Source organism: Xiphophorus hellerii, chromosome 1 (assembly GCF_003331165.1).
Source record: "Xiphophorus hellerii strain 12219 chromosome 1, Xiphophorus_hellerii-4.1, whole genome shotgun sequence".
Lineage (NCBI taxonomy): Eukaryota > Metazoa > Chordata > Actinopteri > Cyprinodontiformes > Poeciliidae > Xiphophorus > Xiphophorus hellerii.
Genome location: NC_045672.1, coordinates 28,637,018 through 28,664,326, shown reverse-complemented (window position 1 = coordinate 28,664,326; position 27,309 = coordinate 28,637,018). Strand labels below are relative to the sequence as shown.

The 27,309-nt window shown below is 41.0% G+C and overlaps 1 protein-coding gene across 3 annotated transcripts; it reads right to left on the bottom strand.

Annotated features, from left to right (window-relative positions):
- Positions 1 to 1,751: 1,751 nt before the first annotated feature.
- caprin2 (caprin family member 2) lies at positions 1,752 to 19,444 on the bottom strand. Of its 3 annotated transcripts, none has more exons than XM_032558497.1 (21): positions 19,298 to 19,444; positions 18,618 to 18,868; positions 18,473 to 18,535; positions 18,298 to 18,384; positions 15,895 to 16,133; positions 15,235 to 15,317; positions 11,740 to 11,850; positions 11,145 to 11,179; positions 10,828 to 11,058; positions 10,660 to 10,701; positions 10,449 to 10,577; positions 9,603 to 9,687; positions 8,957 to 9,006; positions 8,706 to 8,813; positions 8,534 to 8,623; positions 8,314 to 8,445; positions 6,819 to 6,963; positions 6,560 to 6,733; positions 6,343 to 6,404; positions 6,063 to 6,114; positions 1,752 to 2,933 (listed from the first exon to the last, which is right to left on the bottom strand). In XM_032558497.1, the coding sequence occupies exons 2-21, from the start codon at positions 18,855 to 18,857 to the stop codon at positions 2,359 to 2,361; spliced, it is 2,733 nt and encodes a 910-aa protein (XP_032414388.1). In that variant the 5' UTR covers positions 18,858 to 18,868; positions 19,298 to 19,444; the 3' UTR covers positions 1,752 to 2,358. The 3 variants fall into 3 exon arrangements, with proteins under 3 accessions (XP_032414388.1, XP_032414397.1, XP_032414406.1); XM_032558506.1 differs by having other exon boundaries at positions 6,620 to 6,733; XM_032558515.1 differs by having other exon boundaries at positions 18,720 to 18,868.
- Positions 19,445 to 27,309: the final 7,865 nt, after the last annotated feature.

Below are 27,309 nucleotides of genomic sequence, written 5' to 3'. Positions count from 1 at the left end.
TGTAAGAGACCAAAAACGCTTTATCTCGGCGAGAGAAGTGAAAATTTGACAATATGTGAATTTTCAGCACTGCGTTCAATTTTCAGCCTTATTAGCTTTGGAACAGCATAGAAATGCTGAGAATGCAGTAGTTCTGGCGGGTTGAAGCTGGAACCAAGTGTAAATTTTGAGTTTTATGAGTTTTGAATGTTAGAGACCAAAAAAGCGTTTTCTCGGCGAGAGAAGTGAAAAACTGACAATAAAGCTTTTTTGGTCTCTAACATTCAAAACTCATGAAACTCAAAATTTAGACTTGGTTCCAGCCTCAAACAATCAGAACTACTGCTTCTCAGCATTTCTATGCTTTTCCCAAGCCAATAAGGCTGAAAATTGAAGGTAGTGCTGAGAATTCACTGATTGTCACTTTTTCACTTCTTTCCCTGAGATATAGATTGCTTGGCCTCTCACCTTCAGCTCTTATCAAAGAAAAGATTTAGAGTTGGTTCTATTTTCTAGCAACCAGAACTGCTGCTTCTCAGCATTTCTGTGCTGTTTCATAGCTAGCAAGGCTGAAAATTTAATGTAGAGCTGAGAATTCACAGATTGTCCATTTTTCACTTCTTTCGCCAAGATAAAGTGAAAGAAAATCTCCAAAAAATCTGAAGAGGCCATAAAATCTGAATGATGTTCAGAAAAGCTGAAGTAATTCCTTCTTTTGCAACTTGTTCAGTGTAGCCCAAAGTCGATCCTCAAAGGCCGGCATCCTGCGTGTTTCAATTATCTCCCTGGTTTAACGCACCTGGATCAAATGATGGCTCATGGGCGTGCCGTGGTTGGCGTAGTGGTTAGCGCGACCCATATTTGGAGGCCTTGAGTCCTCGACGCGGCCGTCACGGGTTCGACTCCCGGACCCGACGATATTTGCCGCATGTCTTCCCCCCCTCTCCTTCCCCGTTTCCTGTCAGCCCACTGTCATATAAGGGACACTAGAGCCCACAAAAAAAAAAAAAAAAATATGATGGCTCATTAGTGGCCTTATAGGGAAAATACTGACATGCTGAGAAGGTTGTTACTACCATCAGGGAGAGAACTAAAACATGCAGGATACCGGTTCTCGAGGACTGATTTTGGGCACCTCTGTAAGCCGAAGAGAAGAAAATGGCTGATGGGTTTTAAGAATTAAAACTTGTTCTGATAAAAACAATAAATAACAGGTCTCCCTTAACCGATGACCTCGACCCATCATTTGCATTTCACATGGTTCACAACTGAAATAATCTGATTGTATTCTGATTATAGCTCCACATACAATATTGTTAACTACTGCTGTTTTGTGTCTTTAAGACCAGACCTAAAACCCATCTGTTCCAGACTACCCTCACCATGTAACTCAATGCATATAAAAGAATAATTATCCACAGGTTGGCTCCTTGCTTTAACTTAGATATCCATACTTTGAAGCAGAAAACTAGGAAATTTGAGAGAAAATGGTGCTCTTCATAAAGTAATCTATGTAATTTGGAAAAGTAAAGTAGTGCTGTATAAAACATGAAGGAAGTATTGCTTTATTTAAATGCCACTTCTAAAACTTGGTTCACCTGTCAAATATGGACATGAGGGCTATTATATTTAAATTTTATAAAGAAAAGTTTATGGAAAAGCTTTAAAGGACAACCAATTTGGTTAAAGCAGCATGGATCATGTTGAGAGCAAGGCCAAGAATTACAACTGCAACATAAACCACCCTGTAGCCTTTATAGACAACTAACGACTCAAAGGATACTGCTTATATTTTATTTAGGCAACAAAGGACCTCTTGACAGTCATATCAGTAGTGCTACCTTTTGGTAGCACTCTCATGTACAACACCATACCCACCACCAAAAAAACACAACTCATCTCCTTAGCTGTATGTTTCACATCAGCAGGAATCCTTTAGAGGCCAGGCTCCAGTAGAATGATGCCAGTAATGTCCCTGATGAGGAAGATATTCACTCAACATGGTCTGAAAATCTTCCAAAAGCCATTCAGAACAAAAAACACATTTAGAATACTCCATAAGAGTGGCCACCTTGTTGTTCTTTGCTTGCAGGACCTGTGGGTTTAACATCTCTGTGACGACAGCTCGGTCCAGCTGAGCCAGCATCAGACGAAAGAAAAAAAATAAATAAAAAAAATAGTTGACTACAGTAGCTGTATGATAACCATTTTTAACTTCCCAAACGGAAATGGCTTTAAGTGTAGACAGCACCATTTAGTTGGGAACCGTTTTTGGTTTTCATAGATTTGATACACAGGCATGCTGCCTGACCAGTTCTGAAATATAAGCTGTAAGCAAACCATGCTGGAGGAAGGTGGCCTTCACCCAGCCTTCACAGTTCAGTCCTGATAAAGTAAGAAGCCTGAAAACGTGCTGTACTTCCACGTGCTGCCATAGATGGCACCACGGTGCAGCCTGAGCCACACCTGGTCTCCTTGAAAAAGAGGCAAAATGGCATGATTGCTGGCGGTCTCATGATCAGGGGCTCCATCATTGGCATACGCAGATACCATCACCTCCTCGTTGCGCATGAGGTTAACATAGAGGGGGACGCTGATGGCCAGCTTCAGGATGTGAAAAATGAAAACGTACGTTCCGTTCACAGGACAGGTGAACCGACCAATGTGAGTGTCGTACATCTCCCCCAGGTTGCTATGCAGTTGGTCGAACACAATGGGCTGGTCAAGGTTGCCGGGTGCAAAGTTGGCGGTGCGAGAGGCAGTGAAGGCCACACGCAGTGGCTGTGAGAGCGGGTAAAGCGGCATGGGGAGTAAGGCTGTAGGCGGATGGCTGTGTGGAGTAAGTGGGACCTCCACTGTCGATACAGATAAGGAATCCCCATGACCAGAGTCCACAACAGTAAAGGCTCTGTCCCGGTCTGGACTGCTCACCTGGGAAGAGTCACTCCAGGCTGCTGCACAGAAACAAATAAAAGATCGTTTTAGACCCCAAGGATGGCAACATGTCGATGAGAATTTCAGATAAACAGTTGTGAGACTTATGAAGCAACAGCCTTGATGAATATGGTAGCATCAGTTTAAGACGAGTTTTAAAAAAATTTTTTAATGATGAACAAATTGAGACCTTCTTGCAGAATGTGATTGCGAAGAAAATATACCCAAGTGTTTATCAGCAAATTAGAATAATTTATTCATCAATTCCATTCAAAAGAGAACTGAAGACTCATTACACAGTCATTGCTTTGCTACTTTCAGTAGAGTCTCCAGCACATAAACATATTCATCAGAAAATTCTCTTAAAAACTCAATAAATGTCTTTTACATATATATTGTAAAGCCTACCCAATTATAGGAAGACAGATGACCTGCCAGGTGTCTCAGTGACTCACCACACACTGAGGATAGGGTATAAAATGCCCTCTGACCCATCTCTGAAAAGGTTGGTTGCTGCAGCAACCACCCCTGAAAAGGTTACTTACAGACTGGTTACTTACAATTGTATGTGACAGTAACGCATACAATTGAAACTAGAAGTTTACACAGACTGAATAGAGACATTTCTTTCTCACTTTGAAGTTAAAATCAGACCAAACTTTTGTTTTAGGTCAGTTAGAATTACCTGAATTATTTCTATTTATTTCTAAATGAGAGAAAACGCAGCAAAGAATTTTGTAAAGAGATGTTTTGTAGCTTTCGGAAGTGTGTACAAATTTGTTCAGTATAAGGGATAATTGTGGTTTAAACTGTTTAACTTGGATCACATTTTTTCAGTTTTCGTCCTCAAACTTCTCTCAACAGTTTGAGTTCCACCAGTTCTGTCAGGAGGAATGGGTCAGAACTCCAGCAGTCAGGTTTGTAGGCCTCCTGGCTAGGAAGCACCTTTTCAGATCTGCCCACAATTTCGCCATAGGACTTGGAGATCAGGGATTTGTGATGGCCACAAAAACACCTTATGCCACTTTGTAACCACGCTAGACTTGTATGCTTAAAGTTATTGTCCATTTGGAAGGCTGACGGGAAAAACCTACAGGCAGCCATCATTTTGTCAGTTTACAATTCACACACCTGACCGCTGTGTGTAGTTGAAAATGTCTGCACATCTGCATAGAGTACATCACAAAGGTAACTACACTGTGTTCCAAATTATAATGCAAATTGGATTCAAGTGTCATAAAGAATAAATGTTTTGTTGTGCTATAAAATTTATAGATGGTATTGTGCGTCAGGGCTCGTTGAATCACTATAATTAATTTCAGAGAGCTGGGTTGATTAGATTGTCTGATGAGCTCAATTAAAGGAAATCTACTCAAGAAGGATGTTCCACATTATTAAGCAGTCCACAGTTTTCAAGCAATATGGGAAAGAAAAAGGATCTCTCTGCTGACGAAAATCATCAGATAGTATAGTGCTGTATGACAAGTTATGAAAACATTAGATATTTACCTAAAACTGAAGCGTTATCGTACTGTGAAGAGATTTGTGGCTGATTCAGAACAAAGATGGGTTTGTACAGACAAAGGCATAATGAGGAAGGTTTCTGTTAGACAACTTCATCGGATTAAGAGAGCAGCTGTTAAAATGCCCTTTCAAAGCAGCAAACAGTTATTTGAAGCTGCTGGTGCCTCTGGTACTTCAAGGCAGAGGATCCTCCAGAGGTTTGCGGTGCATGAACCTACTATTCGACCACTCCTAACCAGAGCTCACAAGCAGAAGCGGCCGCAGTGGGCCCAGCCGTACATGAACATTAATTTTCTAACAGACTTGTTCACTGATGACTGCTGTGCAACCCTGGATGGTCCAGATGAATGCAGTAGTGGATTGGTGGTGGATGGCCACTACATCCCTACACGTCTGTGACGTCAGCAAGGAGGTGGTGGACTCATTTTTTAGGCTGAAATCATGGGGAAAGAGCTGGTCGGCCCCTTCAGAGTCCCCGAAGGTGTGAAAATGACCTCAGGAAATAAAATATGGACTTTCTGACTGATCACTTTCTTTCATGGTTCAAAAAGAAGAGCCGTACCTTCCGTAGCAAAATCATCTTCATCATAACAATCCACCATCTCATGCTGCAAAGAGAGAAACTCATGGTGTGGTTACCATCCTCCTCTAACCTCAACCCTATTGAGAACCTTTGGAGTTTCCTCAAGCAGAAGATCTGAGGTTGGAATGCAGTTCATATCAAAACAGCAGCTCTGGGAAGGTATTCTGACATCCTGCAAAGAAATTCAAGCAGAAACTATCCACAAACTCACAAGTTCAATGGATGCAAGAATTGTGCAGGTGATATCAAAGAAGGGGTCCAATGTTAACATGTAACTCGGTCTGTTAAGATGTTTTTGATTGAAATAGCTTTTGATTTTAGTACATGTGACCACTTAATGTTACACATTCTAAGAATGACCGTTTGGAGTTCTTTATAACTCCAAACGGAGTTTCTAAACATAAAATGTTTTCTAAACATAAAATGTTTAGAAAATCTGCTGTGCATAATAATTTGGAAAAGTGCATTTTGAGTTTTTTATTTTTGAAAAAAAAATGTTATGTGGAGCTTTGTTCAGTAAAATTTGATTTATACTGTAATAGTTCATGACTTGGAAATTATACTGACCATCATTTGCATTGAACATTTAAGAAAATCTGAGAAAATATCACTTGCATAATAATTTGGAACACGGTGTAAAACTAATTCACCAAAAAAAACCTCCATGAGTATCATCTCTGAACTGGACATTGAGCTAAATGTAGCTTTTAAGAGAGCATTTAATGGCTCTTTGCAGGAGTTTTGAGTTAATTAGTTGATTATGGTGTGGCACCATAAGTTTCCATTAATGATCTCACAGTATTCAAATTTTCTGTGACACCAGATTCTGTGTTTTTATTAGCTGTAGACAAAATCATCAAAATTACAAGAAACAAAGGCTTTTAATACATCGCTGTGTGATGATTCTAGAAGAGTTTCTCTTGGAGATGACTGGCAAGACATATTGCATTTTTATACATCGTAATTATTTGAGCTGCAGTAGTACAGCAGGTAGAGGAAGATCATGCTGGAATGGGGAATGGATTTTGCCTGATGTTCTTACCAGAGCCATGCTTTACTCCTCCTCGCCTGTATACGTGTTGATATCCTGAGTCCTGAGAAGAGAACAAATGCTTAGGGGAGGGGGGGACCCATGAAGAATGGTTGACAATGTCAAACATCAACCTAAAATGTTTGCATGAATCTAAGAGATTTGTTTGTTTGCCCTCAGAATCAGTTGAGGGCAAACAGGTTGCTCTAATGAGCTGGATTATCTCTACACCAATTTAGGATGCATTCCATCAGAGTTCATCTAGGATCATAAACCTTAGATACCGACTTACTCTAGCTGCATAGAGAAGAGGAACAGACTCCCTGAGGTGAGAGGGAGGGATGTAGGATCCTCCTGAAGAGAAGAAATCAACCAGAGAAACCTCAGGAATAGTCATTTGAACTTTTAAAGGACGGTCATGTTTATTGCATTCCTTAATTAGAACAGATCATCGAGAAGTTAAACATGCATGGTGGGGGAAAGAAAGGAAGTGAGTCGAGGCTGGATACCTCTGTGCCACCCAGAGGACCGACAGTTCTGAGCCAGTCCCTTGCCACCACGTGCCATACCTCTGACAGATCCTCTACTGTAGGACTGACTGCTTCGATTCAAACCTCCACCTGTCTGGCCAGGGGACAGGAACATCTGTCCACCATTAACAGCCGAGTATTCTGACTGATACACTATGTGGAGAAACAAATTCCATGCAATAATAAAGGTATGAAGAACTTTGCAAATACTTTATAGGCTCCATGAGTCTGCACATACCCATCTGAGGCTCATCATCTGGGGGCGCAAACTCTGGGGGTGTTTGGGTGCTGGCGGTGCTGTACTTGGACCCGGAACAAACTGCAGTGTGGGATTTGTAGTGCAGTTCTCCATTTTGGGGTGAAGATGTGGCCACCTTGAAGACCTGCAGAAAATATGAAATTGACAAAAGAGAGCTGAAGAAATTGGTCAAGATTTTCAATCAAGCCTCTGTGGGGCCCTAGGCAAAATTCAGTTTTGGGCCCCTCCATTTCTGCTAATAATGTGGATTGCTGAAATCAAAAGTCAGATGATTAGATCATTCACAGACCTGCTATAAACTTATTGCATCTCTGACAGTGCTGTTCACTGTATATCCTTGTATCTTACAGGATGAATTCATGAACCATCCAATTTATCTGCACCAATTTTCAGAACTTTGGGAGATCAGTGATGAGCCAAAACCAGGCCCGTCATGATAAATTTTGCTTGGCAACTAAACTGTCCTAGAAATTATTGCGATAAACTTTAATGTTGTTATTTTAGACAATTGTTAATGGCATAAAATTTGTATAACAATGCAAATACACCCTCTCAGAGGTCAATAAACTAATTTCAAAAGGACATTTAACACTGGAAAACCATTTAAATATAAAAAATTGGGAGGGGACTTTAGTGGGTTTAAAATATCACCCACTGTCCTCTTCTGCTCTACAGTGAGACGTTTTACTGACAGACGGCCCATCAGATCATGTCCGCATGTTTGCAGTTAAAACTAATCACTCCAATGTTGACAACTCAGCCAATTTCTTGCTTTATTTAGCAACATTTCAGGCAAAGAAAATTTTCCTCTTCCAAAATTGGAACCGGAAGGTAAGGCATCTTAAAGATCCGCAATCAGTAATTGGCCCGAAAACTGAAAGTTTATGGGCCCTCTTGTAGCCCTGGGGCCCTAAGCAGCCAAGTAGTTTGCTTATGCCTTTAGCTGGCCCTGTTTCTCAGAACAACTGCCTTCTCATAAAACAAGTAAACATGCCCAAAGTATAAAATGATAAGATGAAAAATTAGGTAAAAGTCATTGATCATTGGATTGTCTTGCAATCTTAGGCCTTGGAAAAAGAGCACTGGTGATAGGACAAAAGATGAAACGGAGGCAGGTGACGCTCACTGTAGCCTGGAGGATGCAAGTCTGACCCAGGAACTTAAGATCACATTACAAAGTGTGATAAAAAAGGATTAAAGCCTACATTTGTTTCATTTCAAATATGCTTTTTTTTAAAAAAAAAAAAGAATAACTCAAAAACCTCAGAGTGATGAAAAAGTGACCTCCAGAGTGCAGGACAAAGTGTTCAGTCAGTGAATCAGACTCAGGAGCAACTGATGAAATGGTATAGAAATATCGTTTATTGTCCCAGAGTGGGGAAATTTGGGTGTTACAGCAGAATCAGGGTATGTACGTTCAAAACTCTTAGAAATATATGACAGAGGTTAGTGGATTAAGTTGTGAAAAACTTACAGAGTGAAACTGAGATGTAGTGAGAGCTCGCCTCATGGGAGGTGTAGAGAAAGAGTCTGCCTGAGGTGGAGTGGAGGTGTTGGATCTCAGTCCGTTACAGGGAGACTGCTTCCCTGACTCGGTTCCTGGAGTCTGAGAAAGATTAAACGTGTTGGTCATTTATTAATAAATAATGCTTTAGAGTAATTTTCTGTCAACTTGACCAAGAAGTCTACTTTACACAGTTCTCTTCCTGGTCTGCAATGGTAGCCTCCCCGTGGAAAAGTGGTGGTGAGGAATACCCTTTTCTGTCAACCAGCTTTATTGACACCTACAACAAGATGACAGCATAAGCAGAGTAAAAGAAGAAAAGTCTGAGCCAGTTTGGTGTAAATAGCAGTATTGGAACTTACTTGGGAGTGGTTGTTTGAGGATGGCTCCAGGGCTCCAGTCTCCACGTTTGAATCAACAACTGTCACACTGGCTTTGCGATCCATCAGCCTGGGAGGTAATGGGGTAGACTGAATGTGGAAAAACAAGAAATTCAAATTATTCTATAACAAATGGATAATTACAGAAGAACAGGGCACAAACTAGAGTGCCCTATTATACATATTAGAGTGACCAACACTGCAGTAGTACAAATAAGAAAATACTATCTTACATGCATTGTTTTGGCCAGGATATCAGAAGGGCTTCTCAGGCATCCCTGGGCTGGTTGTTGAAAAAAAATGGAAGAACAGAATAGGTTAAAATAATAAAAAGATAACAAAAAGGTTGACAGCCCTAGCAATCAACCCTATAGTTCCTCATCTTCAGAGGTTCTGGTCCTGCTCACTTTGAATTGCCCGTTTAAGAAAAAGAAAATACAGTGTCAAATAAGACCAATCTATCCTGATAGTGACCCACCAGATATTCAAAACAGTTGTAAAAACCACTTGCTGCTACCGTTTACTCAGACAAAACTTAAGATCATAAGGACTGTGGGAGGATAATAACCCAGCAGCAGGACTGTTGACTCCAGTGGAGTCAACTACCACAATACTACCATGTTTCTTCTCAAACTACCAGACAAAGACTCCATGAGGATGATACGAGGGCCTGACATCCACCCTAACAGTTCCCCTACATCATTATAAGTCTAAATATACCATTTATGCCCATGAAGAATGTATGCAAGTTTCTGACCACAACAAAATCTAAGCACAGTACATTGCTACTATGGCATTTTTAGTCATTAACCATCCATAAATGTAATTAAATCAGAGTGAAAAATGACCACAAAACTGACTGGCTGTGTTTTCTGTTACCTAGAGGAGAGAGTGCTCCAGATGAGCGCCTATTTAGCCTGGGAGTACGGTTGGTCTCAGAGGTCTCACCATCTAGGAGGGAGTCCTGTAAACAACAGCTGGCTTATTTACCAGTGAATGATGACCTGAAGGCAGTTAAAGCAATCTGGGCTTCTTATCACACCTCAGCAGGACCACAGGCTGATGGTCTCATTGTCATGGCACATTGATGAACATGAACATTATTTTCAGAAGCCTAACATTCTTGTTTAAATTATCCTTTTTATAACCAGTATATAAAATTTGCATTTTCTGAGACACTGCATTTTGGATGCTCATTTTCAGCCAAGTGCAAGAATCTATATAAAAACAGAAAGATTCACCTTTATTAAATTAATGACCAAACATCTGAAACTTTTTCAGATTTGTTTTTTTTAGGATGTTCCGGTATATCCATCTCTTTAACAGGTGCTATGATGAAGAGGCATTCACTTCAGTTCATTTATCACTCAACCTGGTGATGCTAATATGTAGTTTTAAACTCCAATAGGTTACCAAAACTCAATCCCATAGTGATCGGTTTGATATACTCAGGTTCCAACAAAATCTTCCCTCTCTTCTGGGTAATTTTGGTAATTTCAAATATTACCAGTAAAACAATTACTGGTATTATTGTCAAACTAGAGTACTGATGCTCTTTATGTTTACATGTTCAGAGACCAGTACACTGTGTGCATGATTATAGCTTTTAAACAAGTTCCAGCAGCCTGAAATCGTTATGTCAAGATGAACATCTGCTCACCTTCATTGGGAAATAGGAAAATGAGTTATCCCTACTTACTAGATTTACACACAGTTAAAGACCACCTGCATAAAACTGAAGGAGCCATGGATCTTAGTCATGAGGTCCTCAAGGTGCTGCTTCCGCAGTACGGGGTCTTTGGGTAAGGCAGAGGGGGAGCTGAAAACTTCCACAAGTAAATTCATTTGGTTGGGCTGTAGGGAACCAGAAATACAGTCTCACAGCAGAGAAGCATGGAGAAACAGTTCTTCAGTCAGCTAGATGTTACACACTCACCAACTTGGCATTTTGCTGTCCTTTGGTTTTCTTCTCTTTTCTCTGGAGATAATTTTATAAAGTCACATAATCATTAGCAAACAACATTTTAGGTGAACTGTAGGTGTAGAATTTGAAAGAGTCATTTATTGTTCAAGTTGAATCCATTCTGGACATGTTCAAGCTCACCTGTTTGCTTTCAGTAGAGTGTTTTTTAGAGGGGACTTGGACAACCTTGGGTATGAAAGTGGCAGCCCCTTTCCATGGTTTGTTAACTGCAATTTGAGGTGACAGAGGTCCATCTGGGAATTCTGAATCCCAGCTATCTGGAGGCTCCTGCTCTCTCACAGCCTGAAAGTCCTCCTTCCAGTTCTGACTGTTCAAAGTTTCCAAATCAGTCAGGTAGAGCCTGTTGAAAAGCTGAGGTAAACCCAATAGGTAAGAAGGTTTTTGAGCATAACTGCAGTCACAGAAAACTACATAGGTGAAAAGATTGAATATTTTACCTCCTTTGAATTTTCTTTAGGCATCGATTTTAAGGCTGACAGCAGGGCACAAAAGAAAAAAAATTAAATGCCAAGAAGCAGAAAAAAAAAAAAACAGAAATGTGAAAGTGCAGTATCTAAAGCAGTAGGGCCGGCATCCTGCATGTTCTAGTTCTCTAGCTGGTTTAACACACCTGGATCAAATGATGGCTCATTAGAAGTCCTGAAAAGAACATTGACATACTGAGAAAGTTGTTACTACCACCAGGGAGAGAACTAGAACATGCAGGATGCCGGCCCTCCAGACTCCTTGGTTCTGATGAACCAGCCATCAAACTAACACACCATAACTACAGTACTTTATTTTCTGGAATGGTCTTCCAGATCCTATGAGATTAAAAGTAAACAATTTTTAATCCTACAAAGCACTTTTTGTTGTAGAAATTTGCATAAAAAGCAGCCAATAAAGTTTGGCAGCCTGGCAAAACAGTAAACCATCCAGCTCCATTTAGCTTTTCTTATGAAATCTAAACATACCTGCATAGAGGCAAATATGGGCCTGAGTTTCTAAACATTTTGAAGTCCACTTAATGGTTTTATGCTACCATGATCTTACCACTCGGGTTGGCTGAGGTCAGAGACAACTCTGAAGCCTTGGGTGGAGGCGGGAGACAACTGAAGAAATTGTACTTTAACAGTCTGATGAGCTCATCTTTCAACAGCTTATCTGAAGTAACAACAGACAGGTTACCAAAGGCATACAAACATTTTCAAAAAGTTATTATTTCAAAACATTAAAAAGCTTCTAGTACAGTGAGCCAATGATTGATATATACAGTATATCACAGCATGGTAACTTTGGTTGAGAGTGCCACCTGTCACTCTCCACAGGGCAACAATGTTTGAAAACTACAGTTGATATGCAACGTATAACAAACTTTTACATGATTCATCCATAATGTGCACCTGCCTAATCCTTGTAGGGTAGTAGTGAGTGGACTAGTGCACATCTCCAGATGATGCAGCTGGTGCCAGATGCAGAATAGTATTCTGGACACCTCACCAGTCCACACCAGTGGACAACAACCAAACAACACTCCAGGTATGTTTTTTTAATACAACAGTTCTATTACTGTAATATATTACTTTCCACCAGAAATTCTGCCAAGTCTGGTGGCCAGTGCAGTTCACCAGCAGCCCACAGTGTTTTTGTTAAGTAAAGAAATGTTAAGGTACAAATTCAGAGGTGCAAGAGTAGGCATCATCATTTTTAAATATCATGTGAAGCCAATAGACAGGTATAAGCACAGTTGGTGAGCATGCCCTCAAGCCTAGTTCAATGCCTTAGTTATAAACCGATCTTAATCAGTCTTTACCATCACTGTTCCTGATGTACAAAAAACAATATTTGGAAAAAAAAAAATCTAAGCCTGGTGGGGGTAAGTGAGGAGAAAGCTTGGTGGCCCACCAGGCTTATAATACACAGAGAGGTACCCTGGATTAACATCATGACATGATGAAATGCTCAAAATCATTTACATCCCTCACTGCCTCTTTGGAAAATGCAAACTTCATGCAGTAGATCATGTTCTCTAAGAAGTTTTTCTTAAACCAGCCCACACCTTTTAGAATCTATTAAAAGTATTTTAACTTATTTCCTAAAGATTAAGTTTCAAAAATTGTGTTATTTTCTGATTAAGGAGACACCAGTCAGCTCATTCCTCTCCAGACATTTATTAGATGCATCTACACAGGATTACAGGGGTTGGACAATGAAACTGAAACACCTCTCATTTTAGTGTGGGAGGTTTCATGGCTAAATTGGACCAGCCTGGTGGCCAATCTTCATTAATTGCACATTGAACCAATAAGAGCAGAGTGTGAAGGTCCAATTAGCAGGGTAAGAGCCCAGTTTTGCTCAAAATATTGCAATGCACACAACATTATGGGTGACATACCAGAGTTCAAAAGAGGACAAATTGTTGGTGCACGTCTTGCTGGCGCATCTGTGACCAAGACAGCAAGTCTTTGTGATGTATCAAGAGCCACGGTATCCAGGGTAATGTCAGCATACCACTAAGAAGGACGAACCACATCCAACAGGATTAACTGTGGACGCAAGAGGAAGCTGTCTGAAAGGGATGTTCGGGTGCTAACCCGGATTGTATCCAAAAAACATAAAACCACGGCTGCCCAAATCACGGCAGAATTAAATGTGCACCTCAACTCTCCTGTTTCCACCAAAACTGTCCGTCGGGAGCTCCACAGGGTCAATATACACGGCCGGGCTGCTATAGCCAAACCTTTGGTCACTCGTGCCAATGCCAAACGTCGGTTTCAATGGTGCAAGGAGCGCAAATCTTGGGCTGTGGACAATGTGAAACATGTATTGTTCTCTGATGAGTCCACCTTTACTGTTTTCCCCACATCTGGGAGAGTTACGGTGTGGAGAAGCCCCAAAGAAGCGTACCACCCAGACTGTTGCATGCCCAGAGTGAAGCATGGGGGTGGATCAGTGATGGTTTGGGCTGCCATATCATGGCATTCCCTTGGCCCCATACTTGTGCTAGATGGGCGCGTCACTGTCAAGGACTACCGAACCATTCTGGTTCAAACATTGTATCCTGAAGGAAGTGCCGTGTATCAGGATGACAATGCACCAATACACACAGCAAGACTGGTGAAAGATTGGTTTGATGAACATGAAAGTGAAGTTGAACATCTCCCATGGCCTGCACAGTCACCAGATCTATATATTATTGAGCCACTTTGGGGTGTTTTGGAGGAGAAAGTCAGGAAACATTTTCCTCCACCAGCATCACGTCGTGACCTGGCCACTATCCTGCAAGAAGAATGGCTTAAAATCCCTCTGACCACTGTGCAGGACTTGTATATGTCATTCCCAAGACGAATTGACGCTGTATTGGCCGCAAAAGGAGGCCCTACACCATACTAGTAAGTTATTGTGGTCTAAAACCAGGTGTTTCAGTTTCATTGTCCAACCCCTATAGATGGTGGGTCTAAAGCACAGGTGTCAAACTCCAGTCCTCAAGGGCCGGTGTCCTGCAGTTTTTAGATGTGCCACAGGTACAAAACACTGGCTTAAAACAGATGGCTTAATTACCTCTTCCTTGTGTAGATAAGTTCTCCAGAGCCTTGCTAATAACCTACTTATTCTATTCAGGTGTGGTGCAGCAGAGGCACATCTAAAAGTTGCAGGACACCAACCCTTGAGGACTGGAGTTTGACACCCCTGGGACCTAATAGTAGAATCAAACTTCAATAAGATCACTGAAATTGTACTTTTATGTTTTGTGTCATGCAAGCTTTGCTTTAATTCTGTTTCTGTATTTAATCATAAGAAATCATAGTCAGACAGAGACAGTGTCATGAAACAGGAACAGCAGGCTTCCTGAAAAAGGGGGAAATAAGTTTCCAGCCTGCAGAAAGTTTTAAAGAATGAATCTAAACATTTTGAATAATTGAAGAAGACCCAATGCAAAATACTTGTATTAATATTGTTTTAATGCTAAATTAGAGAAGGTGAATTAAACCTGGGCAAATTCCAAGAGCCCGTTGTGAAAAAGAGGAGAGCATCTGTTAACAAGTGTGGTCAGTGAGAACTCTGGTTGCTAATAAGTTAGTTTATGGAATAAAGAGAGATGGGACACTCGGTCGAAGGTCATTAATCCCAGCTGACTCTCCACTCATAAATCCAGCTAAGAAGCTTCTCCCCAAATTCTGCTATGGGCTATAGCTGGATCAGGTATTAACTCTCCTACCAAGAAAAGTACCTGCAACAACAACAGGGATGTTTGTGCAGAGCAAACCTTCTCCACCAGTTCCAGCTGCACCACAGGTGAACATAACTCTGCATCATTCTGAACACGTCAACTCCTGACCCATAAAATTTTGCAGACATGAAGTCATCATCCTTCCACATCCTCCTGAATTATAGAAATGATCTTCTTCAACATGGCATTATGAGTTCAAACATCAAGTATGCCATTTAAAGTCTGGTTATTCTATGAAAGCAAAACAAGTGCACCTTAAAACAAATCTCAAAAGCTTTTTCCCAGACATGACAATTATCTGTGACAGTATAACTCACATGTGGATCCAGCCACAGGTTTGTCCCTCCCATCCAGAAGGTCTATGTAGACGAGGGCAGCTTGGTCCATCTGCTCCGCCAAGCTGCAGCACAAAGCAAAGAGGAGCTATAAGATGTCAACAGGTGGCATTCAGATGGTTTACACTTTTCTGCAAAACTAGCCTGTGGGGGAAGCTACTCTATACTTGAAATTGTTTGAAACATGAAAGCATCCCCCACCCCCCAACAGAAAATGTTTTTCTTTTCAGCTGCAAGAACTAAGCAGCTTGAAGATTTTGTGGGGAAAAGGCCCACATTCACAAATACTAAAAACAATTTTGTGACAAATACAAAGAGCTGTATTGAGAAGTCAATACTCCGTGCTGTGTAACGTAAACAGCACCCAGTTATCTAGAATACAACTGGAATTATTACTTCTGGACTCTTGGCTGTCAGGCTGAAACGAGTTATTTTGGCCAACAACAACAATAATGTTCTGTGTTGTTTTGCCTTCATGAGGGGTCAACCACAGGCCAACAAACTTTTCAACCAATAGAGTTGAAAAGTACCTGCAACAACACTAAGTTAAGAACATTATTTAATCATTTCTGCAGTATAGCTGTGGTTGCTCAAAATAGTGAGTATAGAAAATGAAAAGTCATGTGTAGAGTGGCACCTCACCTCATTCTGCCATCCCTTTTGACCCCCATCACAGCAGCAAGCTGGTTCAGGCTGTGCAGCTGGTGAGCTGGGATGTAGGGTGCATGATTGCGTCCTGCCATGATGTCTTTCCTTATGTGCTCCTGTTGTAGGCCACCAAGAAGGTGTTGAAACTGAAGCACCAGGGCCAGACGCCTCCTCTCAGTCTCCATCTTTGCAATTTGTTCCTTTTTAACCACCTTCTTCTGTGCCTTCAGCAACTGCAGGCAAGATGTTCACTCATTGTCCAGGAACAAGAGAGGAAAATAGCTTTTGGCTAATTCTGGTGCATTTACAGAAATGTTAATGTGCATGGTCAATACCAAAGAAATCTAACTCTACAGAAGTATTCTTAATGTCAATACTATTCATTATATTCATCTAATTTTTCCCCAAAACTCAATAATGGTTAGTTGTTTTTTTTAACTGGGGGTGGGGGCCATATTATGCATTCAGGCACATTGTGCTATAAAATCGTACCATCAAGTAACTATATTACCTTCAGTAATAAAAATGCTGTATAGATCAGAAACATCTTAAAAGAAACTTGCTTTCACAGCTGTATCCAATGTTTGATTTTGGCCTCTGTTTCTTTAATAACCTCATAGAGACACTCCCTATTCAGTACATCATAACATTGTAGTTGTTATGACAATTCTGTTGCAACAGTGTTGTAGTTCATATTATAAGCTCAGCAGACATGCAGTTCCACCAGGTGTTTGCTAAGTGCAGCCCCCACAGGGCAGAGCTTGGCTGGGGACTGCCACTCTAAGGCGGAGCTTTGGAACCAGCGGGGTTGTTCGCCCTGGACGCCAAAACAGGATAGGATTTCCTTTGCAACCATGTAAGCAATTAACTTAAAGTGTAACTAACCTGCCTCTCGCCCATTGACAGGTTGAGATAGTCAACAGCACCCCTCCCAACCCCAAAGGGATAACGGTGTAAGAAAATGGATGGATGGATGCAACTAACCCACCTCTGAAAGCATAATCTAGCAAATTTTGAAAAATTTCAGCAAAGTAGGCAGGGCCAAGGCCGAATGTGGGGATGAGGGAGGGATTAGTGAGGCTGATCAGGACGAAAGAAGCACTTAGTCACCTTGTCCACTTTGTTGCTATATTTATCAATTTTTCAGACTCCTAGTGACATTTTTAAAACAACAGCTATAGATAAATCTAGAAACTCTGTTGTTGGTGACAATGCTCTGCAGCTCAGCTTCAACCTGCTAAGGAGCGCTAGCAGTGAGAACGGCCATTAGCCTCCATTAGCTTCTCCTCCTTCCTCAGTCTGACAGTCATCAGTTCAATATCAAACCTTCACCAACAGTCAGAGCGGAGCAGATCCATTCCACTCCGTGTCCACATTGCAAATAAATCACGTACTTGTAAAGCTGAGTAAAGCTATCGACCAATGCTCGCTATTCGCCATGGCGACACTCGCTACAGTTCCTGACTCACCACAAGGCAGGCAACAGAGAGAGAGAGAGGTTGGGAGGGAGGGAGTGCTGCGATTGTACCGTACCGCTGCAACCACAGGAATATTCAACTGCCTAAGAACCGTTTGACCCAAGAGACCAGCAGTAAAACATTTTTAAGGTAAATAATGTCAAACTAAAATAATTGCACAAAAATGGCAAAATTTGCACCGAAACAAAAACAAAACCTTACACAAGCTATTTAGTTTATCAGCAAAAAAAAAGTTGATCTGGAGGCAAGTTTCACTTTAAAGCTGAAACATGTCATTTTTATAATAAAAATGTTTTTACATATTTGTTAAAACTGTCACCATGTCGTGACAGTTTGTTATGAGACAGATTATTTAAAAAGATTGTTCTTCTCCACCTCCCCAAGTCAATATTGCCATCTGAAGAAATGCAAAACTTCAACCAGAAACAACCAATCAGAACCAGGAGGAGGGTCTTAGCACTGTCAATCAATCTTGTGAAACAACTTACTGTTACAGGAAAACCGCATATCCACCGTTATTGGTGGCTATGCTAACTAGCCTGAGCATTCACAATAAGACCTGCTGATGGGGGGGGGAAAGCTGCAGCGGCAGCAGAAAACAAGGGGAGAGGTTTGGATGAGCAGTACCACACAAGACTTATTGACAGGGCTTAGTCCCACCTCCTGGCTCTGATTGATTGTTTCTAGTTAGCCCTGGGAGGAGTCAGAGGAGCTCAATTTTCTCACAATTGATGTGTTTCAGACCATACTGCCACAACAGTGGGAATAGCAACAAATGTCAAAAAATATTTTTTAATAAAAATGACATGCATATATTGCAATTTATGGTCGAATGTCAAAGTGTTAATTTATCAAGTTCATGAAATACAAAAGAAGTTCCCTACAGCCCTGGAACTGAGCAAACATAAAGAACACTTGCATTCTGGGTAAGACCATCCAAGGTTTTGTGCAGCTCCCGTGCAAACTCCAGGTTATGGAGCACCTCGTCATACTTCTCTACAGCAACCTACAGCACAAAACATATTCGTCTGAAGACATAGAAATAAGAACTTGCCATTTTTCAAGTACCTATTTGCTTAGCAACTTGGTCTCACCATCTGATCTTTGTTGAGCACCTCCCCCTGGCTCAGCCTCTTCTGGTAGTCCTTCAGCTTCAGCTGAGGGTAAATAAGATGCATGATGAACAGTGCAGGAGACATGTTTCCTGCAGTGTTTGCTGGTACACAGCAAACACTTTACCTTCTTTTTCTCCAAGTTACGGACTTTGTGCTTCAGGCAGATGAGGCCATCTTCTATATATGTTTCATAGCCATGGTAGGCTGTGGACACCTCCAGACTGACCTGAGGGCTGTTCAGCCCCTCTGGCAGGTCCTCCACCTTCGGGCTACTAATAGTATCTAGCTGATCCCCATGCCTGTCCTCCCCATCAGCTGAGTCCTGTGTCACAGGCAGGGTATGAGACGGAGACAGCTGCACCATGATGAGAACTCCTGGAAGAGGAGGAACAGGGTAACAGGAGGAGGAATGAGGAGCTACTGGTCTCAACCCGGGCAGGTTGAGCGCAGTCTGGGCGGCTGCCAGCGCAGTGACGGTGCATTTACAGACGGTACAGAACCGCAGACAATAGGAGCTCAAAACCTAACAAAACACACAGAAATGCGGTAAAAAACTGTCTTTTCATCCAGCTGACTCTCCTGGCGGCTGGCTCAGATTCATGCCGTCAGAAAGGGGAAATTAGGTAATCGGTGAAGCAATTAAATCTCCGTTTGGGGCCAATTATGCTTGGCTGCTGTCAGCTTTCTTGTGAACTTCTTTAAATATTCCACACATCAAGCGCGAGGTAAACGGACGAGAAAGCCCGTCACAGTTTCCGGAGGAAGCTAGGCTAATTAAGAACACAACAAAACAAACAACCGCACCTCGCGCCTGTCCGCTCCGTCAGAGACGACGTTTCAACTGCACTTCCCCCGGGATGTTTGGGAACACGGAGGTCATGCCGTGTCAGCCCATACCTTTATATACTCTACTAGAGGCGGCAGCATCCACCCGGAACACATCCGGTTCAAGCACCTGATTCTCTGGAAACTTCAAGTTGATTGTCCCCTTAAAGGTAACACGTTCATAATGGAAAGCACATAAAAAGCCCTGCTTTTGGAAAGCAAAACTCATAATCTGAAAAGTGAAATAGAAAGCACTTTATTCCAATTCCAATTAAATGCACAAATTCCCACTACAATCGAATTAAAAACAGTGCAAATAAGAACTCTAAGCTATAAAGAGCACAAAAAGAGGATCAAAGATGGAAATTTAAAAGAGGAAGTAACCATGTATCTCCAGGTTTACACTGAACAACAAAAACAGTTAATCTCTCACAAGGAAGTATTTTACATTGTCTTACAAGAGACAATAATATATGCTTTGAACACTTTGTCATATTTCAATCATAAAATGATTTTTTTTTCTGATAGACTAAGTATTCCATAACTGTGAAATTGAAGAAAAATCATAAATTATTTTCAAAATCTTTTCCAGAAACAGATCTAAAGAAAGTCAATGTAAGGGTGCCTTTGAGTGAATTAGAATACAGGTAGTAAAAGTAACAATTACTGCTAACATTAAATATATGCTCAACGCTCTTGTAGTGAATATATATTTATAAGCCACTCTTTTACCCAGCCCTCTCTCTCCTGGGTGGCTCTTCATCTCAAGCTCAGATCCTATACCAGAGTCCTGGGAGCTTGAGGGATTTTTGCAGTATCCTAGCTATTCCTAGGACTGAAATCTTTTGAAATATTGCAATATTTCATCTTTGATGATAGCACTGATGCTCACCAGATCACTGCTCCTTCTGTGCGTTTAGTGTTTAGCCTGTGGATAGTGGACTTGGAGTGGAATCCAACATGTGTGGTGAGGAGCTTTCATGTTTTAACCTTAGTGGTCTGAATTTCCTCCCTTGGGCAACTTTGAACCCCATTAGAGTTGCTGATTACTGGCAAAGCACAGCTGTTGACTGCCTGGACACTGAGCTGACTTCTCAGAACTTGCTTTACTCATTATAGGTATTTAGCTGTTGCTGCCAAATACCTACTTGAATACTTGAGTAACCTTTTTACCAAATATTTTAAACTTTTTCTTTACTCTTACTTGAGTAAATTCTTGGATGGATACTGCTTACTTTTACCTGATTAAAATATGTTGAAGTAGTGCCTTTCTTAGCTTATCACATTTTTTTTGCTCCTTCACTTACCTCTGCTGGGAAAATCATGCTTCATAGTTATGGCCATCTTAATTTTTCCTTGAGGTCAATTTTCAGTTAGTTGTGTTCCCATTCCTGAATTTTTATTTCCTTTATATTTTTTTTACTTATCATAATCTACTGTTTTTGATTCAGTAATGGTCTTGCCATAATTTGTTCAGTCCCCTCTATAAATGATTGTGCAAAAGGCTTTGGCATATAGCTTAATTGTCTATGCATTAACTTTCTTAGTTTATTCTTGCATTTTGTTCGCTGTGCATTCCTACTTACTTTTTTAGCCTAGTCCTGTAGTATTATCCTTTCTTGGTTTATTATGTCCTGTTCAGTTTCTCTCACTTTGGCTGCCTCATGTTTTTATTGTATTCTTGGACACTTTGTGATATTACCTGCAATACCTCATCATCCTCATGTGTTTCAACTGATATGCCACTTAAGCTGTTGTTCCATTCTGTGTCCTGTTTTCTTGTTCCTGAGTTTAGTCCCTCTGTGTGCAAGAAGAGAGCACTGGTTCCAGGTTGAGTGTGAGCACGCATTCTCCCCTCCCCCATCAACATGCTCCCAGTAGATAGAGCACATTGATGGGGAAACACAGACAGATACCGCAAAAGGTTCAGTTACGCCCTGAATGTGGGAACATAGTCTCAGTAAGTTGTGGGGTACCAAACCTCTTGCTCAGTTTTGCCATCCCAGCTTCTCCATCTTTGAGGTGATTCCTCTGGAACCTGTTGGAGGAAAAATATCCCAACTTCACAAGATGTGGCACAGAGCTCTGTGGTTCCTCCTATCAGTATGAAATTTCTCATATTGAGGTCATCAAGCCAGAGTTCAGATCTGCTATAACTGACTGACACCTGCTGGCCTCAGGTTTGCAACCAGCTTCTGACTGAGAAACCAATAACCTCCTCCCAGTGTCAGAATCTCACTGAGGAAGAAACTGCATTAGGTTTTCTATTACCTTAATATTTCTGCTATAACTGATGTATATTTGCATATAAAATAAGTCAATAAAGTTCAATTTACAATTGTTATGTGTTTGTGTCATGAGGTAGATCTCAGCCGGCTGGTGAGAGAAAAACTAGATCTTGGTCTCAAGACGTTTGGGCACCTGAGTGTTCAATCAATCAATCAATCAAATTTTATTTGTATAGCACATTTCAGTAGCAAGGCATTTCAAAGTGCTTTACATCATTACAAACACAGAAACACAATGCAACATAGAATCAATAATCAAAACACAGCATTAAGTCAAGTTCCATCAATAAATTTGTAATTGATTAAGTTTCAAATGCAATTCTAAACAGGTGGGTTTTTAGTTGAGATTTAAAAGAAGTCAATGTTTCAGCTGTTTTACAGTTTTCTGGAAGTTTGTTCCAAATTTGTGGTGCATAGATGCTGAAAGCTGCTTCTCCTTGTTTGGTTCTGGTTCTGGGGATGCAGAGCAGAACCAGAACCAGAAGACCTGAGAGATCTGGAAGGTTGATACAACAACAGCAGATCTTTAATGTATTGTGGTGCTAAGCCGTTCAGTGATTTGTAAACTAACAACAGTATTTTAAAGTCTATTCTTTGAGCTACAGGGAGCCAGTGTAGGGACTTTAAAACCGGTGTTATGTGCTCTATCTTCCTGGTTTTAGTGAGAACGCGAGCAGCAGCATTCTGGATCAGCTGCAGCTGTTTGATTGATTTGTTGGACAGACCTGTGAAGACGCTGTTGCAATAATCAATACGACTGAAGATGAACGCATGGATGAGTTTCTCTAGATCTGGCTGAGACATTAGTCCTTTAATACTGGAAATGTTCTTCAGGTGATAGAAGGCCGACTTTGTAACTGTCTTTATGTGGCTCTGGAGGTTCAGGTCAGAGTCCATCACTACTCCCAGGTTTCGGGCCTGATCGCTGGTTTTCAGTTGTAATAACTGAAGCAGTGCATTGACTCTAGATCGTTCCTCTTTAGGTCCAAAAATAATAACTTCAGTTTTGTTTCTGTTCAACTGGAGAAAGTTTTGGCACATCCACACATTTATCTGTTCTAAGCATCTGTTCAGTGATTGGATGGGCTCTGAGTCACCTGGTGACATCGTAATGTAGAACTGTGTGTCATCTGCATAGTTATAGTAGCTAATATTATTTCCTGTTATAACCTGAGCTAGTGGGAGCATATAAATATTGAATAAAAGGGGTCCTAGGATTGAACCTTGGGGTACCCCACATGTGACCTTTGACCTCTTTGATGAAAAGTTTTCAATTGAAACAAAGAAATCCCTGTTCTTTATGTAAGATTCAAACCAGTTAAGCACTGGACCGGAGAGTCCGACCCAACTCTCCGGTCGATTCAGTAATATGTCATGGTCAACAGTGTCAAAAGCTGCACTGAGGTCCAACAGAACCAGCACTGTGGTTCTCTCACAGTCCGTATTTATATGGATGTCATTGAACACTTTTACGAGGGCGGTCTCTGTGCTGTGGTGAGCACGAAAGCCAGACTGGAAGGAGTCAAAGCGGTTGGTTATAGTTAGGAAGCTAGTTAATTGTTTACACACAGCTTTTTCAATAACTTTGCTGATGAATGGGAGGTTGGAGATCGGCCTGTAATTCTGCATTAGTGATTTGTCCAGATTGTTCTTTTTTATAAGTGGTTTGATTACTGCTGTGTTAATGAAAAGTAAGTATATTTCAGAAACTCAGCTCTCAGATAAACCCTTTATAGAGTAATTATTACACAGACCATTTAAAGCTTTTATTTAAGTTAATGTTGATTTCTTAGTTAATGAAAACATGGCATTGAGGATTAGAATATTACATCAGCGGTGAAAAATATGTTGATCACCTGCTTAAATGTTATTTTCAAAAGGTACTTTTAATCTAATAAGCCTCTTTGGAACTCATTCTAATTTATTAAATATGACTACTATGAAACCTTTGTTGTTTTTTTTTTCAAAAGTACAGCTTGTTGTCGCCGCACATTAATTAATGTTTCTATCATGTATGTTTTCAGATGTTAAGCTGTCACAGCAGACCATCCTGCAGGCCTCTTGTTTCAGTGTCTTCCTTCAGACTCCCAGTGGGTTCACAACTTCAGGATGACCAGAGACCTTCACCTTTCTGGAGCAGGAACACCCGGCCAAATACATTCATTTAACAAAATCTGGCTGTTCTTATAGCATTGATATGCAAGAACAATCTGTATATTACTGTTTTGAATAAACAAAATATGTTTGATTGTTATGAAAGCTGTGTTCCTTCTACTCTGTGTAGTTCTAATTTAATCAAATCTCATATTTTCACATCCCAGAGACAATAAAATTGATTGTTTGTTTGGGGCTTAAAATAAACTCAACATAATCTTAATAGAACAAAGCTACAAAAATAGGATACAGATTGAAAGTTTTGGAGCCATTTTATTTTTTGGTTTCATATCACACTGAAGATTCTTCAACTAAACAGTGAGTGGAGTACCTTGTATGTACTACAAGGTAGAAATGAACAAACATGACATATTAGGTTCTTCTTAATAGTAACCCTAACAATTATTTTTAAACTGTTTGGTTTATTGAATAATGAATGTGTTCACTTACGGATGCTTTCATTTGGAAATCTGTAATCTGAAAGTGTCAGTGAAATACTTTAAACCACTCAGTCCTCAGGTCTGTCTGTTCTGCATGTTTCAGGTGTTTCCTTCTGTCATACACCTGGCCTCAATAAATGTCTGATTAATGGATGAGCTAATGCTATCGTTTGTATCAGGTGTTCTGATACTTTAAAATGTGCAGGGCAGTGCTAATGTTCTTTATAACAGTATAATAGAGGCAAAAGTTTTCATCTCATTGTGTTATTTTCACTCTGTGTCTGAAGTTTATCACATTTCTGGTTGTTCTTTGTTTCAATTAAATTGAAGTTAGCACAGGTTTTTATCCGGGCCACAACACCATGTAAACTACAACATGTGTGTGTGTGGGGGGGGGGTGCATGTGTGTGTGTTGGGTTTAAGAAAAGAGGTTGCTCTGTTTGAGCACACCAGCATTTATTTTTCCTCTGATGTTTGGCTGAACTCTTCTCTGTGGGGGTCAGCCATCTCTCTGCTTCTTCCTGAAGGAGATCCATCAGGAGTTCTGGTGCTGCTCACAATGCAGACGGTTCTGCTCATCGTTCACCATGTCAGCCATGGGCCCTCTCTCAGCTAGAATCTCAACAATCATTCTTTTCCTTGACTCCTGAATAAACATAATAACAGAATACGTTCTAGGTGTTATTTCTGATTCGTTTGTCTCATATCAAAATAAGATTAATTTATTTCCTTAACAGTTCCTTCTCTTGTTCCCTGAGAAGGGCAGAGTTTGGGAGTGACTAATTACATTTACTCAAATATATTTGAGTAACTTTTCGAAACACAAATGTACTTTTAAGACTACTCTTACTATGCTGAACTTTTTACTTTTACTCAAGTAATTTTATTGTGAAGCATCACTATTATTTGAACAAAATTGTCATTTTGTCTTTAAAATACCAACATTTCCACTGAACTTTATATATTTTGGGCCCTCTAATTGTGTAATGTTTTAGATATTAAATAATTGATAACTTGATAACTGGGTACTTGAGTACACTTTTTTTAATCAAATGCTACTGTAAAAAGTGTACTTTTTACAGAAGCAGAAATGTACTAGGAGTCTGTTTATGTGTGACTGGGGAAAGTCACGTAAAAACAGGGTTATGTAAGCTGCATAACTCTGTGCGTGTAAGCAGATAAAGAGAGGAAAACAGAATCCATAACAGCACAAAACTAAATAATACCTTGCTTTGTACAACATATATGGACAGCCATTAAAAATATACCGTCATAGTTTTCTTCAGATTTCATTTTAATGTTCGGTACAACTATTTTCCATGTCTTCGTGACTGTGTGGGCGACCATAAAATGCATTAAAGTTGCGAGCAACCTCGTACGGCCCTCCGGGGCCGCTCCGGGCTATTGGCCACCGCGGGGGTTCCCGCACCGCTGACCGCCAGCCACCGCAGAAGCTGTCACCCATTTTCCCCGCTCGTCCTCCAGGCGATACACATGAATGCGTTCGGCAGCGCTCCCCGACGACTCACAAAAAATCTGGTGCAGATCGGTCGATGCAGCGAGGAGATACAGCTGATGTATTAACTTAGGGTGGAAGAAGAATAACTTTTGGGTGGAAGAAGAATAACTAAAGCTGCGAGCAGCCTCGTATGGCCCTCGCAGCTCAGCGCCGCTCCGGCCTATTGGCCACCGTGGGGGTCCCAGCAGAAGCTCTCGCGCAGTTTCCAGCACTGCTGCCCGCTAGCCACCGCAGAAGCTGTCAAGCAATTTCCGCGCCTGTCCACCAGGCGATACACATTGATGCGTTCGGCAGCGCTCCTCGGCGACTCACAAAAAATCTGGTCGATGTAGCGAGGAGATATAGTTGACGGATTAACCCTAGGCCCTAGGGGGAGCAGCGGAGTCAAATTACATTTCAATGCTCTGGGGCTCTTTAGAGGTGAACAAAGGTCTTACATATCGAGTTTGGTGCCAATCGGATAATCCATGTGTGATTTAAAGACAATTGTATGAATATGGCGAGGGACTGATATTCGCCATTTGGCCACGCCCACACGGTTCAGCCAGCAGTGAGCATTGACAGAGTTCATCATATTATCATTTATATCAGTTTGCACATGATTAAACCCATATAAACAACAGAGCAAAAGTAAGACATACAGCAGGAAAAACAGGTGACTTCCTGTTGGAAGTGGGCGGGGCTAACGTGATGACATAAAATGACCATCACAATGTGATCAGGACTTGTTTGTAGTGAGACATATGAAGTCTTATGCAGCTGTGACCTTCAATGTGGGAGTTATTGTACCTTGATGTTTCATAGCAAATAGTCAAAGTTTGACACTTAGCCACGCCCACATGCTTTGATGTAGTAGAAATCCTATGATAACTTTTGACCTTTGATCAATCAAGAGTGTGCTAAGTGATTGTGAAGTCTGTATGTGAAAAACTGTAGGAGGAGTTCGATCAGATACGTCTATAAAAAAGAGAAAATGACGGCTTTGATCCAAATTGGCCAACTTCCTGTTGGGTTTAGACCATGGCTCCAAAACTTTTTTGTACGTCCTGGCAAGATACACATGTGTACCAAGTTTCGTAATTCTAGGTTAAAGCATGGCTTGGGGCTGATCATTTAAAATATTCTAGGGGGCGCTATAGAGAAATTAGGCCATGCCCACCAAAGTTTGTTATGGTACTTGTCGGCGGGTGGATAAGGATCCATCCTAGTGAGTTTGGAGCAGCTCGGCCTGAAACTGTGGAATTCAGAGCCAGACGTATGGCAACGGCGTTACAGGTCACTTCGCCACGCCGCCACACCCACCTGCTCCATTGAAGCCGGTCGGGGTTGGAATCCACAACACACCAACATGTGTTCTGTCTCTGGACACAGTTTCATGTTGATTAGGTCAAAGGGGTAAGATAGCGACCGTTCACAGTAAAATATGACACTTCCTGTTCTCAGGGGGCATGGCCTAAGTGATGTCATCATTTGACCATAGGGTATTGTAGGACACCCAATGATGATCAATCACTGAAAGTTTAGTGTCTCTGTGAGTTTTTGTGTAGGAGATAATTTATTTTATTAATTTATTTTTTCCTGGCGAGTAGG